The sequence below is a fragment of the Schistocerca nitens genome, chromosome 2, assembly GCF_023898315.1.
Source record: "Schistocerca nitens isolate TAMUIC-IGC-003100 chromosome 2, iqSchNite1.1, whole genome shotgun sequence".
NCBI classification, from domain to species: Eukaryota; Metazoa; Arthropoda; class Insecta; order Orthoptera; family Acrididae; genus Schistocerca; species Schistocerca nitens.
In genome coordinates this window covers 434,554,709-434,573,721 of record NC_064615.1, presented here as the reverse complement: position 1 = coordinate 434,573,721, position 19,013 = coordinate 434,554,709, and the positions used below count along the sequence as shown (strand labels likewise).

The following is a 19,013-nucleotide window of genomic DNA, read 5'->3' as shown; positions in this document are numbered from 1 at the left end:
GAGTCTTTTTCAGATAGGATACGGAAAATTAATTCGCAGACCTATGAATTATTGGGTAATCCTGATGTGGATCGTGTGTTACTACAATAGGCAGAAAACAGAGCCCTCGATGTATTCCTCAGGGGAATTCCTGCAGAATTTTCTCGTAGGGTTAGGATGGAGAATCCTGGGGATTTAGCTGCAGCACTGCGTACTGCAACGCATCTGCAGGAGATAGACATTGCAACAAGGGTTCGAAATGATAAACGCATCTTTGCGTCAGAGAGGAATTGTTACCGTTGTGGGAGGAAAGGTCACGTGAAGGCTCAATGCAGACAGCTGCAGTGCTATGCTTGTAAATGCTACGGTCACAAGGCAAATGAGTGTCGTAGTAAGCAGAATGGTAATGCGAATAAGCAGGAAAAAGCGTTGAACGGGAACGGAAGTGTTTCGTCCGTCGGAAGACATTCCCGGTAAGCAGAAGTATGGTGAAAACTAGTACAGAGACGGATTATTGCTTGATGGGTGTTGTAAGGAATAACAGATGTAAGTTTTTGATTGATACAGGGGCACATGTATCTGTTGCCAGTCTAGACCTTGTGGGTAGTAGAAGACTAGGTACTCCTAGGTATGGATTACGTGGAGTAGGGAATAATGAGTTGCAATCATTTGGTACAGCACAGCTCATTTTTAAGATTGGAACTGTAGAGTTCGGAGAGCAAATGGAAGTGTTGCCAACTGTGGGACAAGGGTATTCTGTGATTCTCGGACTGGACTTCCTCGATAAACACCATGCCAAAATTAATCTTTCACAGCGTACAGTTGAACTTAGTGGAAACTTGTTTTCAATGGGTACAACAGCTGTAAATGTTTCTACGTCGCGAGGTGCATCCGTTGCTAAGATGTCACCAATTGAACCGCGTACAAGGGCATTAAAGATGATTACGCATGTCAAAGTGTCTTCGGGTACAGGGAAGTTAGTTTGGTTGTCAGTAGGTACCGATGTACCACAGCAGAGACTATGTGTGGTGGAGCCACTGCAGAGCAATGAAGCATTGGATGAAATGCATTGTTTTATTAGGAGGAGCGTTGTGCGCGTAACGGATATAAATGGGGAACTGATGATTCCGGTCAGTGTAGATAATTTTGAGGGAGATGAAGTGGATCTCCCAAAGGGTTTAGTGGTAGCGAGTTTGGAAATACTCGATGATGAGGATATAGGTGAATCCCAAGGTGATTATAACGTCAAGCAAACCGTCAAGGCATCTGTACTATGTGATAAGATTCGTCGTTTGGAGAATGGTGATCAGAAAGCTATGGAAGCTTTGTTATTGGAGTATTTAGATTTATTTAATTCAGAAGGTCCATTACCAACTCCTATTACACAGCACAGTATACCGACTGGCGATAGTCTGCCGGTCTATAGAAAACCATACAGGATAGCTAAACACCTACAACCACTAGTGGGAGAATTTATTAATCAACAGCTAAGGGACGGTGTTATAAAGAACAGTGAAAGCCCGTGGTCTACCAACATAGTGGTAGGTCCTAAGAAGTCACTGGACGGTACTAAAAAGTATAGGTTTTGTTGTGACTATCATTTTTTGAACGCACGAACTGTAAGGGATGCGTATCCAATACCGAACATCACGGAAACATTGGACAACCTGGGTCGGTGTAAATATTTTTCGACACTATGTCTAAAGAGTGGGTACCATCAGATAGAAGTAAGTCCTGAGGGTAGACCGAAGACAGCCTTTACAACAAGCCTTGGTCACTTTCAGTAGTGCAGAATGCCATTTGGGTTGAAAAACGCTCCTGCTACTTTCCAGCGTCTGTTAGATGGTGTGCTTCGGGGACTGAAACCGAAGATTGCTATGGTATACCTCGATGATATTGTTACTTTTTCGTGTAATATAGAAGAGCATGTGGAACGACGAACGAAGTATTTAGTAGGCTAAGAGCGGCAAATCTTACATTTAATGTCGAGGAATGTCAGTTTGCTCAGACGCAAGTGACTTATCTTGGGCGTATTATCAGTCAGGATGGGGTAAGAACAGTTCCTCGTCTAACGTCGGTTGTGCGTGGTTTTCCAGTACCATGACCACTAAACAAGTTCAGCAATATGTCGGTTTATGTAATTACTACAGACGATATGTAAAGGGGTTCGCGGAAATTGCACATCCATTAACGAGATTGTTAAAGAAAGGTGTTAAGTTTGAATGGACAGCACAGTGTCAGGAGGCATTCAAGAAGCTCAAACAGATACTAACATCAGACCCAGTGTTGATACTTCCTGATTTCGAACAAGAGTTCATACCATCTTGTGATGCTAGTAATATTGCTGTAGGTTGTATTCTTTCTCAGAGGGTTAATGGACAGGAACATCCAGTGGATTATGCTTCCAGGCAACTGAATAAGGCAGAGAAGAATTATTCAACTACAGAGAAAGAAATGTTAGCAGTGATTTACAGTATCTCGTATTTTCGCTGCTATTTATATGGGCGTAAGTTCAAGGTGATTACAGATCACGCAGCATTGAAGTGATTGTTGGGGTTGAAAGATCCTTCGAGTCGTTTAACGAGATGGACACTGAAACTAAGTGAATTTGACTACGAGGTAATTTACAAACCAGGGGTAAAACATACGAATGCAGATGTGCTTAGTAGAAAAATTGCAGCTGTACTAGTTGTAGGCATAGGTGAGAAGGAGTGCATAAAGGCGCAAGCCACTGACAGAGAGTGTCAATTGTTCCAAACGCAACCACAGTTTGAAATGCAGGATGGGTTGCTTTGCAGGAAGACGAAGTGTGGACTACGCGTCGTAGTACCGGAGTCGCTGAGAGAAGAAGTGTTGAAACAAGCACATGACCATGTATTGTCGGGTCATGGTGGTAAAAGAACAACTGATAGATGGGTAGCTGAAAGGTTTTGGTGGAAGACACATCACAATGATGTAGAGCAGTATGTGCAAAATTGTATACCGTGTGCGCAGAGAGCAGATGTAAGTCATCAGAAAATTCAGTTACAGAGACTACCTGAAGCGGATTGCCAGTTCGCATTCATTGGATTAGATGTAATCGGGTCATTTAACAAGATCCAAGCTGGTAATCGATACGTATTAACAATATTAGATCATTTTTCCTGATACCTAGTAATGGTGGCTATTCCAGATCAGAAGGGAAGCACTGCTGCGCAAGACTTAGTAAATAACTGGTTGCTGAAGTATGGTGTGCCTGATACTATAATTACAGATCAGGGTAGTAACTTTATGTCGGAGCTGATGAAGCAGTTATGCCATTTATTGAAAGTTAAGAAATTGCGAACAAGCCCATTTCATCCTCAGTCGAATGGACGAACTGAACAGGTTCATAGGATGTCAGTTAAGATTATTAGTCATTAAGTAAATTCAGAACACACAGATTGGGAAGTGTATTTAAATCTGTTGACAAGCGCATATAACGCGAAAGTTCATATAGGAACAGGGCTCTCTCCGTATGAGGTAATTTATGGTCGGAAAATGCCATCACCATTTGATGTGCTCAAACCTACGGTAGGATCACAGGATGAGTCAGTGAAGAATTTCGCCAAGAAATTGAGAGAGATTTGGCAAAGGGCACAGCGTGGTAATACTAAAGCTTTGGAGAAACAAGAGAGTATTGGGCAAAGAACAGGTAAACTGCCACAATACAGAATTGGCCAATGGATGTTGTTGGCTAATCCTGATGTTCCGAAGGGTAAAACGAAGAAGTTTTTGACGAAATATTCTGGACCGTATCAGGTAAATGAAATAGTGTCTCTAGTGAACGTAAATTTGCAGTTACCAACCAAGTCATCAATAGTTCATGTCAGTAGGATTAAGCCGTTTAAGGGCGCAGTGGATACGTTACTGCAGATTCCTCCAGCAGTAACAAAGGGTGTGAGGGCACCGAAGCTAAAAGAACAGCAGAGGAACGTTCCTTACGCACTTAAGTCTAGGGATAAGTAGATTAAGTGTCCTCGGGGAGGAATATGTCGTATTTATTGTTATTAGGTAATAGGGCATGTGTAGTTTTTAGTTGTCATTTGTGTGTTTTAGACGTGGTAAGGAAGGGAGCGATTGACATGGCTTCCTTTTCCTTCAGGTGCCGTGCCAGGATGTGGCCTGGGAAACTTTTCGTCAGTCTGGTACTGCTACACTGTTGCAGAGGAGTTGGGAAGTGGGTGCAAGTGCAAACTCGGGAAGTGTTGTTAGTGTCAAGACGTAGGAGTGCTCATGTCGTAATGTCTACGGAAGATTTGACAGACTGTTTCAGAGCAAGTGTTTTTATTTGTCCAGTAAAGGAGGTGGCAACCCACAATGATTCGTGTGAGATGCAGTTGTTCTTGGGGAATATGGGAACCTTAGAATGCGAAAAGAAGGTGTTACTTCCGAGACCGAAATTTCAGAAAGTTGGAGAACATTGGATTTTCTCTGTGTTCGAACTAGAGACCGTAGTTGCCACTTGTTACAGAAATGGTAGACTGACAGATATATCAAAGCTTGAATTGCAGGGCAGTGGGTTATTGATTAATGGCACTGAATGTGAAATAGTGGGAAAGCATTTTCACCTACCAGCTACTATCAGGGGTACAACAATGATTAACGTGACACAGCCTATCTTGTATTATCCAGAGGAACCACCATACTTATTGCCTCGCCAGAACCTAACGTTTATTGAGTCCTTGGATCCCACATTGCTACAATCTTTAGATAGACTGATTATGTCACAAAAAGAGCAGATCTCAGTTAATCAACTACTGCAGCACGTGCAGCAATATCGGGAGAAACGTAAGCAAAACACAATTATATTTGGTGTGTCAACGACTAGCATAATCTTGGTTCTAGTGTTTATTTGTGCAACTTACTTTTGTACACGGAAAAAGATGTCTCGTTCTGAAATAACAACCGCACATCAAATACCTACGGGATGGATCTGGAATAGCGGAATGTAATATAAATAGCTAACCAATGATAAGATTGGTATCAGTATTAAGTGTAAATAGATTATTAGCGGATAAGAAAAGTTTGACAGTGTTGAAAGAGTAGTTGTTAGATACCTGTAGAGTATAAGGAAGTATAGTGTGCACAACCAGTAAGTCCAGAATTATACAATTCGGGACAAATTTTCTTAAAGGAGGGGGATGTGTAGTGTCGCAGAATAGTAAAGAGTTGGAAAAGCGGAATACTGTCAAAGTTTCGTTGCCTATGCCGAGAGCCAGAGGCAGTAAGTTAGCCAAGAGGTAAGAGGATTGCACATGTATGGAATGTGTCGTCACGCAGGGGCAATGGCCTGGTTACACACAGCAGGTGAGAGAGAATTGCTTAGCATGCGGGTTTGTGTTAGATGGAGACTTTCGTAGAGTGCAAGACAGAAGTATAGCGTCAGCTGTACTGCATTTCACAACTTCGCGTAAGTCTGCCATAACAACACGTAACTCTGTTGCAAGAACACCAAAGGGGTGAGTAAGATAGATGAATCAGCAGTATAAGTGGAATGAATGCCTTCATTACAAACGAGCATGACGTCAGGACCTTGCTCATGCTTCCTTTAAATATGCCAGTTTTGATAGCAACAAGGCACTCACACTCGCAGTTAGATGTGTACTAGGTCGATGCGTAGAGCTCAGCTCGGTGATCATGTTAATCTCTATTAAGGAGATGTTGCAGTAAGGGCGGCCCATCCAGCAGCCGACGTGAGGGGACAGTACCAGCTCTAGTCCTCTCTGCTGCCACTCTCAATTATCAACCTAGGATTAGCAGACATCGCGGCAGACTCGCTTGCCGCCAATGCTGACCACATCAGTCAGCCGTCATCGAGATCATGCGGGGCCTAGGCCCTGTGCATCCGCCGTCACAACCGGGTGAGCCGACGACGCTGGGGGACTGCAGCCCGTTCTGCCGTCCTCCGCGGACGAGCCACCAGGAGGAGCAGGGAAGAAGACGGGGTGGGACAGAATACACTCCGCATTATGAGAACGCCTCTTGTGCCGACGGCACCGGGACTCCAACCCGGAGCCTCCACGCGCAGCAGCCTCTGCTGTCCGCCACCAAGCTCAGCCAGCCTGTGTTGTGCGGGCCACATTGTACTTGGCAGGAATAAAGGTGTTATGAATTAATAATGTTTATTTGGCGTTTCTGACACGTTCACAGCCATTTCCTAGCATCCTGACAACTGGAGAGGTCACCGCTTGGCCTCCAGTCCACCGTAGGCGACCAGGACCACCGGGGAGCCTACAATGTTAACTTACAGGTTGGAAAATGGAAAGGCTATTCCCCCTGAAATAGTACCACACTTGCTAATGCACTGTGGCATTCACACTAACATTTGAGCTGGTAACAGCTTTAATGTTAGAGAATCTAAACATTTTTGTAACTGAACAATTGAGTTGCAATGAAGAACTTCCACAATGAATAGGCTGATGGTAACATCTGAGCAGGAATGAAGAAGATTTTCATGTACATAAGGAAAAACCAAATTGTGAAACTTATAATCTTAATGGTAGTGTGTTCTGAAAATGAAAAAAATGCATTTGCAAAGAATATAACTGCTGATTGACTGTCGAAAAAGATTATGTCAGTATGATACGTACCTGGGCCTGAAAAGAGATGCTGTTACTCGGAACTCCTGTCACTTCCTGTGGCATATCACAAGCATTATGTGCACCTTGCGGCAATTTAATGACACGTTTTGATGTCTTCAGCATGATGAGGCGACCCTCGAGTGCCTTGCCCTCTTCTAAAGGTGGCCTGCCCAGCTATTAACAATAAAGAATTGCTTTAAGAACTCTGTAGCCCCACACTAGAACTAAATTACTATTTGTAGTGTGCAGTTTTATGGTGAAGAAAAAGGATGGAAGATTAGGGTTTACATTCTGTAAATTATGTTGTCATTAGACATGGAGAACAAACTCGAACTGGGTAAGGATGGGAAAGAATAAGCCACATCCTTTTCAGAAAGATCTTACCAGCATATACTTTAAGAAATTTAGGAAAACCAAAGAAAAAGTGTATATGGACTGCCAGAGGGAGATCAGAACTTCCATCCTCACAAATGTGTGTTCAACATCTTACCACAGTGCCAAGTCACTATATAATTTTGTGATGGAGTAATGTTTGCTGTTTTCTTATTCTTTTTCATGTTTAATCTAAAATCATAATAAATCCTCATATGACAGCTTTGTGATGGCATTGCAAGGAATATGAGACCACACAATGACACTTCATTAAATTAAGCAGATATGATACAATGCTTTAAGTTACATTTAAACACTGTGCAGTGCACACAGTTTATGATGAGGCAAAGAAGGGAGAAATATGCAAGCCAAGAAGTGTACAGTCGTAATGAATCTTGGGGCAGGCCAGGTATGCTTCGTTTGTGCATACATCAGAGATCTTAGATTCAAAAGATATGGAGACACATGAAGTGAGAGATGTATTTGGTTTCTCAGAGGAAGACCTAATTTAGTGTCTTGCACACAGACAAAGGTTTTCTTCCTTTTCTGACTTAACAGGGGCACTTCCTGTTTTGCATACAGTAACTAAATAATAAATAAATCAATGAAACTAAAATAATAGATTCAGTAATTAACATCAAATCCATCATTTGAATATGAGATACTGATGACGTGCTAGAGAGCACAACTGAGTTGAGATTTGTATTAATGCCAACAAATTTTATCTTCTGAAATTGCAAGTGACTTGAAATTCATATGCTACTTTCTTGTCCAGATACTTTTCGTATGTAGATATTCTGAGATTACCAAAAGGCTGAACAATAGCATCACCAATGAGTGTGTGGTGGTGGTGGTGGTTCTTTTAGAAACGATATGGTGATTAGCTATAAAAATCACTTTAATTTAAGCTTAGCACAATAAATCCCAAATTCACAACCCCAACATAACATTTGAGCAAAAGTATGTGATGGAGTTCATGTGTTCAAATCATCTCATGGCTGGGGAGTGGTTCTCCATCAAAATATAATAGCCACTGTGTGTTAGTTACTTTGTTAGCCACCAGCAAGTATAGCTTACTTCCTATACTGAAATGGTAGTACTTTTTACGGATGTTGTTAGTTGCGGGAAAAGCAGTGGAGATAGTTGTATCACACAAGTGTGCATCTCTCTCAAAATGTTATACTACAAAATTTAAGTTTATAGTTTTCTTGGGAGTATTTTCCTTTCCTTACTATGAAGTTCTGAGGACCAGTTTAAGTTTATGTTGGATATACATAAAATTGAATGAGGAAACAAAGGGAAACATTTTGTACAATATTCTTCATAAAGTTTCAATAATTTTACAGTACCTGGCCATGAGCATTGCTGCCCCATGCCCACAGACGCCCACTTGCTGCTTCTAATGCTGTAGTGAATTCACAGCCACAGCTAACCTGCTGTAACTGACTGTCTTCAGGAATGCCTCCACAGATAATTGTTGATGCAGGGGACTGCTGAAGGAAGGCAAAATTATCCAAAATATCACTATGAAAATATGCCACTAACACGAAATATCTAAAAATATACAGTGTGATTCCACGATTATGTTACAAACTTTCAGGGATGATGGAGAAGGGTAAATGTATTAATTTGAGGTAAGGGACTCTGGTCTGGAAATGACCAAATCCAAATTTACAAGCGAAAATTCTTATAATACCTCTGACAGTGTACAACTTGTACCGTGAGTTCTACGCTCTCCATATTCCATAGTTTGGAACAAGATAAGAAAAAAAAATGTCCAGTAAACATGGGGTCTAAAGTTCATATCTTGAGAGCTGTGAACACTTTTTCATCTTTCTTACTGTTTAATATATATCTCTTCTGCTGAATAAGGGTTCATAGTTCTATATTCAAGGCATCTGTTTGTAAATATAACAGCAAGACTGCTTGGTTTTTACATTTTTTAATTTACTGAACAGCTGCTGAGCACACGCTCATCTTCAGCAGTCCTTTATAAGTAAGTAATGAACTGTCAAACTCAAAGCACAAGTAATTATAAACACATTCCAACTCCCATAACACACAGTCTATAGCATTTATTATATATTATTTTCATATATCCTCCATAGGACCACTGCCAATGAGCATGTGCACAATATCGGGTTAGTAAATTAAAAAAATATAAAAATCAAACAGCTTTGTCATTATAAATACAAATAAAAATGTTTTTTCATCAAGTGTACATTGCTCTTAAGGTATGCAGTTTAGAGCCATGTTTACTAGACAATTTTTTCTTGTTTTGGTCCAGACTACCTCCTCATAAAATATGGAAAGCAAAGAGCTAACCATATAAGAAGTCCACTAGTCCACAGTCAGAGGTATCAGAACTACTTTTGCTAACAACTTTCGACTTGGTCATTTCCAGACCAGTGTCTCTTACCTCAAATTGATACAGAATCCCCCTGTATGTAATGTGTTTATGCAGTGAGCTTGACCACAAGCAAATACAACATGTGGGGAGGGAGCAGTGATGGGAGGGGATGGATGGGGAAGAGGGGGGAGGAGAGGGAGGGAGATAACACAATATTACTTGAGGATTTTTACATCTGACATATATAGCATGTACAAATGTTGTGTGATTTAGTCTTAGCTCTTTAGATATAAAACAGTGGATAGTGGTAGTATAATGAACAGAATACCTATAGCACATTCACATGGGATAGCTAAATATATCAACAGTTACTGGAAACTGTAAGTAATATGTAAATTTTGTAAATTCCGAAGCAAAAGTTTCAAAGTTAAAGAAGAATGTGTGTAGCAGAAGAGAAAGGCAGAAACCGAATGAGAGGCACCTTCAATGGAAGTTAGAGAGATAACAGGAGTTAGCAATTTGTATACATGGTTTATAATTAAAAAAATTATAAAATGAATGAGAATTTTGATTGTTACACATATAATAAACACAACACTTACATTCTTCTATTATTTGTTGAAGTCTATCTCCATTAAAAGCTTCTTGAAGGTAGCTTACATATGATCTTTTAACACATATTTCTTTTTTTTTCTTTCTTTCTTTCTCCCCCCCCCCCCCCCCCCCTCAGATTAAGGATAACAAATCATCATCTAGGATTGCTGACAAAAGTTCAGTTATATGGAATTTCCCTATCTGATGCCTTTTTCAATTCTAAATGTATCACTATTCAGATGAATTCATGTACTATTTGTTAAGCCTCAAGTCTTACAACTTGTCCTTGCAGTTATGTTTAGTATATGTGATATTTAATGATGATTAACTGAGCTTCTGTGTGGCCAAACATGGACAAAGATTGTAAGCAAGATGTATGTCAATGTGTGGCCTGCCAACGGAGCAAAGTTAGCCGGCATGTCAGGGAACCTGTTGGCATGTTTGTTTCACTGATACAAAGATTTGATCGTGTGTATCCCGACACTGTTAGGCCACTCCCACCACTGGAGAAGTACACCTACTGTCTTACAGCCACTGACCATATCACACACTGGCCAGAGATGTTCCCTATGGTTCATATTACTGCCGAAACAATCACGACCATGCTGTTCTGAGGATGCATCGTCCATTTCAGTGTACCACTGGGAGATACAACAGACCAAGGAAGGCAATTTGAGTGAATGCATCAGCAACTGAAAGTGTACTGACCGAGGTGGCGCAGCAGTTCGCACACTGGACTCTGATTGGCGAGGACAACCGTTCAATCCTTTGTTGCATCCGGCAATCCTGATTTAGGTTTTCCGTGATTTCCCTAAATCACTTCAGGCAAATACGGATGGTTCTTTTGAAAGGGCATGGCCGACTTCCTTCCCCATCCTTCCCTAATCCAATGGGACCGATGACTTCACTGTTTGATCCATTCCCCCAAATTAATTGAAAGTGTATATATGTTGCATAAATCACAGCAGTCAACAGAGACATTGGTCATCATCCTCCTGGGTCTTTGCATGTTGGTGAAAGAAGACTTGAAAGTCATGACCACAGACATTGTACGCAGTCTACGAGCACAAATCTGGCAGCTACATCATGTTGCTATGACGGACCCGTAAATCCATTTGTTTTCAATGAGCAACAGAGATGCGATTAAGTTTTTGTACAGCATGACACAGTGCGCAAAGGCACAGCAACCAACTTACGATGAACATTATCATGTTATCAGTAGAGCAGGAAAGATGTTCAATGTCAATGAGGGGTACATCACCCACCACTACCATCGACAGACTCAAACTTGTTTTGAGCACTGCCTTTACTGGTATGGACTCATCCACAAATACACCCTCAACTGACACGACAAACACACCAGCTGATCTGCCACACACCACAGATAAGCCGCGATGGACATCAGAGGCAACCTCTGATGACCCAGCAGCAGCCTGCACAAGACCTGTTGTGATCTGTTCTGGACAGTACATCCAATTCAACAACAACTATCACTGACATTATAACAGGGAGTGGTGAAGTGCAGAAGTAATCAAAGTGCAGTGATTATCTTTGAAACAATCTCTATTTGATTTATGTTTGCTCCCTGTGTTTTAATTATTCTGTTGTTTAGATTTCTCATCTAGACAACATATGAATTGTTGTTGTTGTTGTTGTTGTTGTTGTTGTTGTGGTCTTCAGTCCTGAGACTGGTTTGATGCAGCTCTCCATGCTACTCTATCTTGTGCAAGCTTCTTCATCTCCCAATACCTACTGCAACCTACATCCTTCTGAATCTGCTTGGTGTATTCATCTCTTGGTCTCCCTCTACAATTTTTACCCTCCACGCTGCCCTCCAATGCTAAATTGGTGATCCATTGATGCCTCAGAACATGTCCTACCAACCAATCCCTTCTTCTAGTCAAGTTGTGCCACAAACTTCTCCTCTCCCCAATCCTATTCAATACCTCCTCATTAGTTACGTGATCTACCCATCTAATCTTTAGCATTCTTCTGTAGCACCACATTTCGTAAGCTTCTATTCTCTTTCTTTCCGAACTATTTATCATCCATGTTTCACTTCCATACATGGCTACACTCCATACAAATACTTTCAGAAATGACTTTCTGACACTTAAATCTATACTCGATGTTAACAAATTTCTCTTCTTCAGAAACACTTTCCTTGCCATTGCCAGTCTACATTTTATATCCTCTCTACTTCGACGATCATCGGTTATTTTGCTCCCCAAATAGAAAAACTCCTTTACTACTTTAAGCGTCTCATTTCCTAATCTAATTCCCTCAGCATCACCCAACTTAATTCGACTACATTCCATTATCCTCGTTTTGCTTTTGTTGATGTTCATCTTATACCCTCCTTTCAAGACGCTATCCATTCCGTTCAACTGCTCTTCCAAGTCCTTTGCTGCCTCTGACAGAATTACAATGTCATTGGCGAACCTCAAGGTTTTTATTTCTTCTCCATGGATTTTAATACCTACTCCGAATTTTTCTTTTGTTTCCTTCACTGCTTGCTCAATATACAGATTGAGTAACAACGGGGACAGGCTACAACCCTGTCTCACTCCCTTCCCAACCACTGCTTCCCTTTCAGGCCCCTCAACACTTATAACTGCCATTTGGTTTCCGTACAAATTGTAAATAGCCTTTCGTTCCCTGTATTTTACCCCTGCCACCTTCAGAATCTGAAAGAGAGTATTCCAGTCAACATTGTCAAAAGCTTTCTCTAAGTCTACAAATGCTAGAAACATAGGTTTGCCTTTCCTTAATCTAGCTTCCAAGATAAGTCGTAGGGTCAGTATTGCCTCACGTGTTCCAATATTTCTACGGAATCCAAAATGATCTTCCCCGAGGTCGGCTTCTACTAGTTTTTCCATTCGTCTGTAAAGAATTTGCGTTAGTATTTTGCAGCCATGACTTATTAAACTGATAGTTCGGTAATTTTCACATCTGTCAATGCCTGCTTTCTTTGGGATTGGAATTATTGTATTCTTCTTGAAGTCTGAGGGTATTTCGCCTGTCTCATACATCTTGCTCACCAGATGGTAGAGTTTTGTCAGGACTGGCTCTCCCAAGGCTGTCAGTAGTTCTAATGGAATGTTATCTACTCTCGGGGCCTTGTTTCAACTCAGGTCTTTCAGTGCTCTGTCAAACTCTTCACGCAGTATCGTATCTCCCATTTTATCTTCATCTACATCCTCTTCCATTTCCATAATATTGTCCTCAAATACATCACCCTTGCATAGACCCTCTATACACTCCTTCCACCTTTCTGCTTTCCCTTCTTTGCTTAGAACTGGGTGTCCATCTGAGCTCTTGATATTCATACAAGTGGTTCTCTTTTCTCCAAAGGTCTCTCTAATTTTCCTGTAGGCAATATCAATCTTACCCCTAGTGAGATAAACCTCTACATCCTTACATTTGTCCTCTAGCCATCCCTGCTTAGCCATTTTGCACTTCCTGTCGATCTCATTTTTGAGACGCTTGTATTCCTTTTTACCTGCTTCATTTACTGCAATTTTATATTTTCTCCTTTCATCAATTAAATTCAATATTTCTTCTGTTACCCAATGATTTCTACTAGCCCTCATCTTTTTACCTACCTGATCCTCTGCTGCCTTTACTACTTCGTCCCTCAAAGGTACCCATTCTTCTTCTATTTCTTTCCCCCATTCTAGTCAGTTGTTCCCTTATGCTCTCCCTGAAACTCTGTACAACCTCTGGTTCAGCCAGTTTATCCAGGTCCCATCTCCTTGAATTCCCACCTTTTTGCAGTTTCTTCAGTTTTAATCAACAGTTAATAACCAATAGTTGTGGTCAGAGTCCACATCTGCCCCTGGAAATGTCTTACAATTTAAAACCTGGTTCCTAAATCTCTGTCTTACCATTATATAATCTATCTGATACCTTCTAGTATCTCCAGGATTCTTCCATGTATACAACCTTCTTTGATGATTCTTGAACCAAGTGTTAGCTATGATTAAGTTGTGCTCTGTGCAAAATTCTACCAGGCGGCTTCCTCTTTCATTGCTTAGTCCCAATCCATATTCACCCACTACGTTTCCTTCTTTCCCTTTTCCTACTACCGAATTCTAGTCACCCATGACTATTAAATTTTCGTCTCCCTTCACTATCTGAACAATTTCTTTTACTTCATCATACATTTCTTCAATTTCTTCTTCATCTGCAGAGCTAGTTGGCATATTAACTTGTACTACTGTAGTAGGTGTGGGCTCCGTGTTTATCTTGGCCACAATAATGCGTTTACTATGCTGTTTGTAGTAGCTTACTCACATTCCTATTTTTTTTATTCATTATTAAACCTACTCCTGCATTACCCCTATTAGACTTTGTATTTATAATACCGTATTCACCTGACCAAAAGTCTTGTTCCTCCTGCCACCGAACTTCACTAATTCCTACTATATCTAACTTTAACCTATCCATTTCCCTTTTTAAATTTTCTAACCTAGCTGCCCGATTAAGGGATCTGACATTCCACACTCCGATCCGTAGAACGTTAATTTTCTTTCTCCTGATAACGACGTCTTCTTAGTAGTCCCCGCCCGGAGATCCGAATGGGGGCAATTTTGCCTCCGGAATATTTTACCCAAGAGGACGCCATCATCATTAACCATACAGTAGAGCTGCATGCCCTCGAGAAAAATTACAGCTGTAGTTTCCCCTTGCTTTCAACCTTTTGCAATACCGGCACAGCAAGGCCGGTTTGGTTAGTGTTACAAGGCCAGATCAGTCAATCATCCAGACTGTTGGCCCTGCAACTACTGAAAAGGCTGCTGCCCCTCTTCAGGAACCACATATTTGTCTGGCCTCTCAACAGATACCCCTCCGTTGTGGTTGCACCTACGGTACGGCTATCTGTATCGCTGAGGCACGCAAGCCTCCCCACCAACGGCAAGGTCCATGGTTCATGGGGGGGACATATGAATTATGGGATAGTTTTAAGTGTCGCAATAAAGTGAATTTATCAAACCCATAACAGACCAGTCCAGAAAATAAGTGTGATAATCAACTTGACTAAATTACTGTATAACCAATGTACTGAATAGAAAATAGTTCAAATTAATAATAAAGTTACAAGACCAGTTGATGAGTTTTTTTGTTTAGGATAGTTGGAGTTGACACCTGAATGGATAGGTAAAGAAATAAATATAAAAGTAAAAATAATTTGGAGTGCTTCCAGTAATCTCCGTTTACAATAAGTGTACATATTATCAGCTCTGGCACATGGATTTTTGTTGAGAAATCCCTTCAGAAACTGAGTACTGATCAACAAGCAACAGACAGATGTGTGTTAGGAATTATTGTTTAAAGACCCAGACGGATCATGGAAAGGACTGGAATAGAAGATGTAAAGGTAAAGTAATGAAAATGACATGAAGATAGAAGAGCATGTAGACAGGAAAATGGATGGTTGCATGCAAACAAAGATCATTATGCATGGAAAATTCTACAGGATATTGGATGTCATACAGCTGATTGTGATGATGATGATGATGATGATTGATGATGATGATAAGACAACAGGAACAGAGAAAAATAATGAGTGACATGGTGGCAAACTTTCTGAGTGGAATGAAGCCCAAACAAGATTTAAACAACATCACATGGTAAGTGAAGAGATGTTAATACTTCTATAAAACGATTTCTTAATAATTTCCTCTTCAGGTGAACTGCTAAGTCCTTATATTGTTCCACTGTTGTACGATACATAAAATTATTAATGGGAACCATACAACATCAATTTTTTTCAGACTTCATCCATGGAAGCAAAGTTACAAGTGAAATGATAACTGTTGAAAGAATCAAATTACTGAATGATGTCCGAGTAGGTGATTCTTTGCCTCACAAAATAAAAACAGGACAGTCATAATAAAAGAAGTGCCAATTTGAACAAATTACAGGTACAACACTATGGATGTGTGTTAATTTATGATTCAGTGAAACAGCTAAAAGAAAGAATGATGACAGCAGAATTTCAAAAATTAGTTCAAATAAGGTACTGTACTGCCAACCAAGTTGTAAGAGAAAAGTGCAAGTACTGTATGACAGCATATATTGATATTTGGCAGCTTTTTCATGACTGTTCTTATGCACCTAAAAGGTGGGTATTTGATGTTGCAACACTCATAAAACAGAAGAGTTTATCTTCACATTCAATTCACATATACCATATCATGAAAATCAAAAGCAACTATCTTACAGACAAAAATAACATTTTTCTTTTGGTGACTTTTACCTTTTTCTGGGATGCAACAGGTGTTGGTATTAACACTTCTTTCCGTGAACCAGTGCCCAGCTGACCATCCAGATTTCTGCCCCAGACATACAGGGTACCATTAGACGTTAACAGTGCTGAATGATGGCAGCCACAGGACAACTGAAACAATTTTTTCCCTACCATTATCAGAGCCGAAAGGACAATATTGGTATTTTTTACTGTCAAGATCATGAAGCAAATGAAGCGTGAAACTTGCTGTCCTTAAACATACAAAGATATGTGGTTTAATTAACTGCACAGATAAAAAATCTACTCACCAAGTGGTGGCAGTAGAAACACATACAAAATGTTTTGCAGCTTGTTAGCTTTTGGAGCCAGTGGCTCCTCCTCCTGGCATGAGGGTTGAATGGGAAGAAGGAAGGATGAAGGAAAAGGACTGGTGTAGTTTAGGAAAAGGGATAGAATTCTGAAAAGTCACCCAGAATCCTGGGTCAGGGGATACTTACCAGAAGGGATGAGAAGGAAAGACTGATTGCTTGTCATTGATATTTTCAAACATATGTGATTTGCAATTCAAGTTCATACAAATATTCTCTATCCTCATTCCATTTTCTCTTACTATTTTTATTATCTTTTCTTCCCTCTACTATCCTATTTCAATCTCTCAACAAAAACATTCACCTACCTTAATTTCCTTTTATGTCACCATACAGTCTTTCAATCTCTTCATTATCTGCACATCAAGTAAATATATGAAGTTCTTGTATTGTGGATGGTGGTGGCTTTGTCTCTCTCCTCAATATGACAATATTATGAAAAGGATAGTTGCTACTCACCATATAGTGGAGATGTTAAGTTGTAGACAGGCGCAACAAAAAGATTGTCAGAAAGTGAGCTTTTGGCCAACAAAGCCTTCCTTGGAAATAGACAACACACACACACGGTGGCAGTCCCTGGCTGTGTGTGTGTGTGGGGGGGGGGGGGGGGAGGTACATTCATGTGTGTGAGCATGCACACGCACATGTGTGTTGTCTATTTTTGACAAAGGCCTTATTGGGCGGAAGCTCACTTTCTGACGGTCTTTTTGTTGTGCCTCTCTGCAACTCAGCATCTCCGCTACACGGTGAGTAGCAACTATCCTTTTCATAATATTCTCACTATGACAATGTTTCACTATATTGTTAATAGTAGCTTATCCACATTTCTATGTTCTTATTTTCAAAACTGGTCTTGTATCCCACCCCCAAATTTGATTTTGAATTTACAGCCGTGTACTCACCTTCTCACCTGAACAGAAATCCTATTCTTTCTTCCACCGTATTTCACTAGCTCCCACAATATCTAAATTTATACCTACCGACTTCCCTTTTAGAATTTCCTAATATACATATCCAATTAAGAGCTCTAACATTCCACATTCTGACCCGAAGAATGCTAGTTTTGTTTTTAAGAACGAAAAAACATACAAAACAGGTGTAATATTCTACAATAATTGTTATTTCATAAATTATATCCAAAAACAAAGATGATGTGACTTACCAAACGAAAGCGCTGGCAGGTCGATAGACACACAAACAAACACAAACATACACACAAAATTCAAGCTTTCGCAACAAACTGTTGCCTCATCAGGAAAGAGGGAAGGAGAGGGAAAGACGAAAGGATGTGGGTTTTAAGGGAGAGGGTAAGGAGTCATTCCAATCCCGGGAGCGGAAAGACTTACCTTAGGGGGAAAAAAGGATGGGTATACACTCGCACACACACACATATCCATCCACACATATGCAGACACAAGCAGACATGACTCCTTACCCTCTCCCTTAAAACCCACATCCTTTCGTCTTTCCCTCTCCTTCCCTCTTTCCTGATGAGGCAACAGTTTGTTGCGAAAGCTTGAATTTTGTGTGTATGTTTGTGTTTGTTTGTGTGTCTATAAATCTGCCAGCGCTTTCGTTTGGTAAGTCACATCATCTTTGTTTTTGGATATATTTTTCCCAAGTGGAATGTTTCCCTCTATTATATTAATATTATTTCATAAATTGATTTTTGGCTGTTATGCCATCATCAGGTACAAAGATAAATATGTGTGGCTGCAAAATTTTTGTGGGGTTAAAGATTTGAAACTAGTGCTCCTACAAGTATCTCAGTTGGTTTCCACAGATGATAATTGTCACCAACTGATTTAGGACTAAAATGAGAGGAATTATTTCAGTAAAAATACAATGCAAAACTATTTAACTTTGATAAAATATGTCCACATTACATGTGAACTATATGACAAACTACAGTAATTATTGTGTTGAGAAACATAACTTTAAAAATGAGTATCAAACTTCGGTGGCATGTTCTAAGAGGTTGATTGAAAGATAATCTTGTACTTAACAGGCCCAATATCATATACAGGTAAAATATTGAAAGTGAGACTAAACAGTTAAGTGAAACAACTGTAGTTAAATGAAGTAAACATTTTTTAACAGGGCAAGTGAAACTACAATAACTGAAATAAAGACAAAATGGGGTATGTGAATGGAAGAGGCATTTTACAAAGTGACCTGGATGGGATTAAAAGGAGGATCTGCAGTTCCATGAACCATCAGCTCAAGACATTAATAAATGGTGCATGGTTCCAAACTTAGGAAGGCTCTCTGAATGTAGGCAGAAAACTTAAATTCAAAAATATATCTATATTATAATTGTTAATTTGCCATTTGCATTTAAGTACGATGGTAAGTATTACTTTAACTATGAGTATGTGGGTGTCATGTGTCACACATTATCTTTACCTTTTGGATAAGTAACCCAGTGTGACAATTCTGCATATATATTTAATATTTTACTTTTGACTTCAAGTACAACCTGCATGGTATGTTTG

General features: G+C 40.1%; 1 protein-coding gene across 1 annotated transcript in view; it reads right to left on the bottom strand.

Annotated features, from left to right (window-relative positions):
- The window catches only part of LOC126236303 (uncharacterized), a 451,155-nt gene that overhangs the window by 89,320 nt on the left and 342,822 nt on the right, over positions 1–19,013 (bottom strand). The window contains exons 22-24 of the mRNA XM_049945503.1: positions 16,160–16,300; positions 8,303–8,446; positions 6,591–6,755 (exon numbers count right to left, since the gene is read on the bottom strand). Coding sequence (XP_049801460.1) covers positions 6,591–6,755; positions 8,303–8,446; positions 16,160–16,300 — 450 coding nt within the window. The remainder of the gene's footprint in view (positions 1–6,590; positions 6,756–8,302; positions 8,447–16,159; positions 16,301–19,013) is intronic.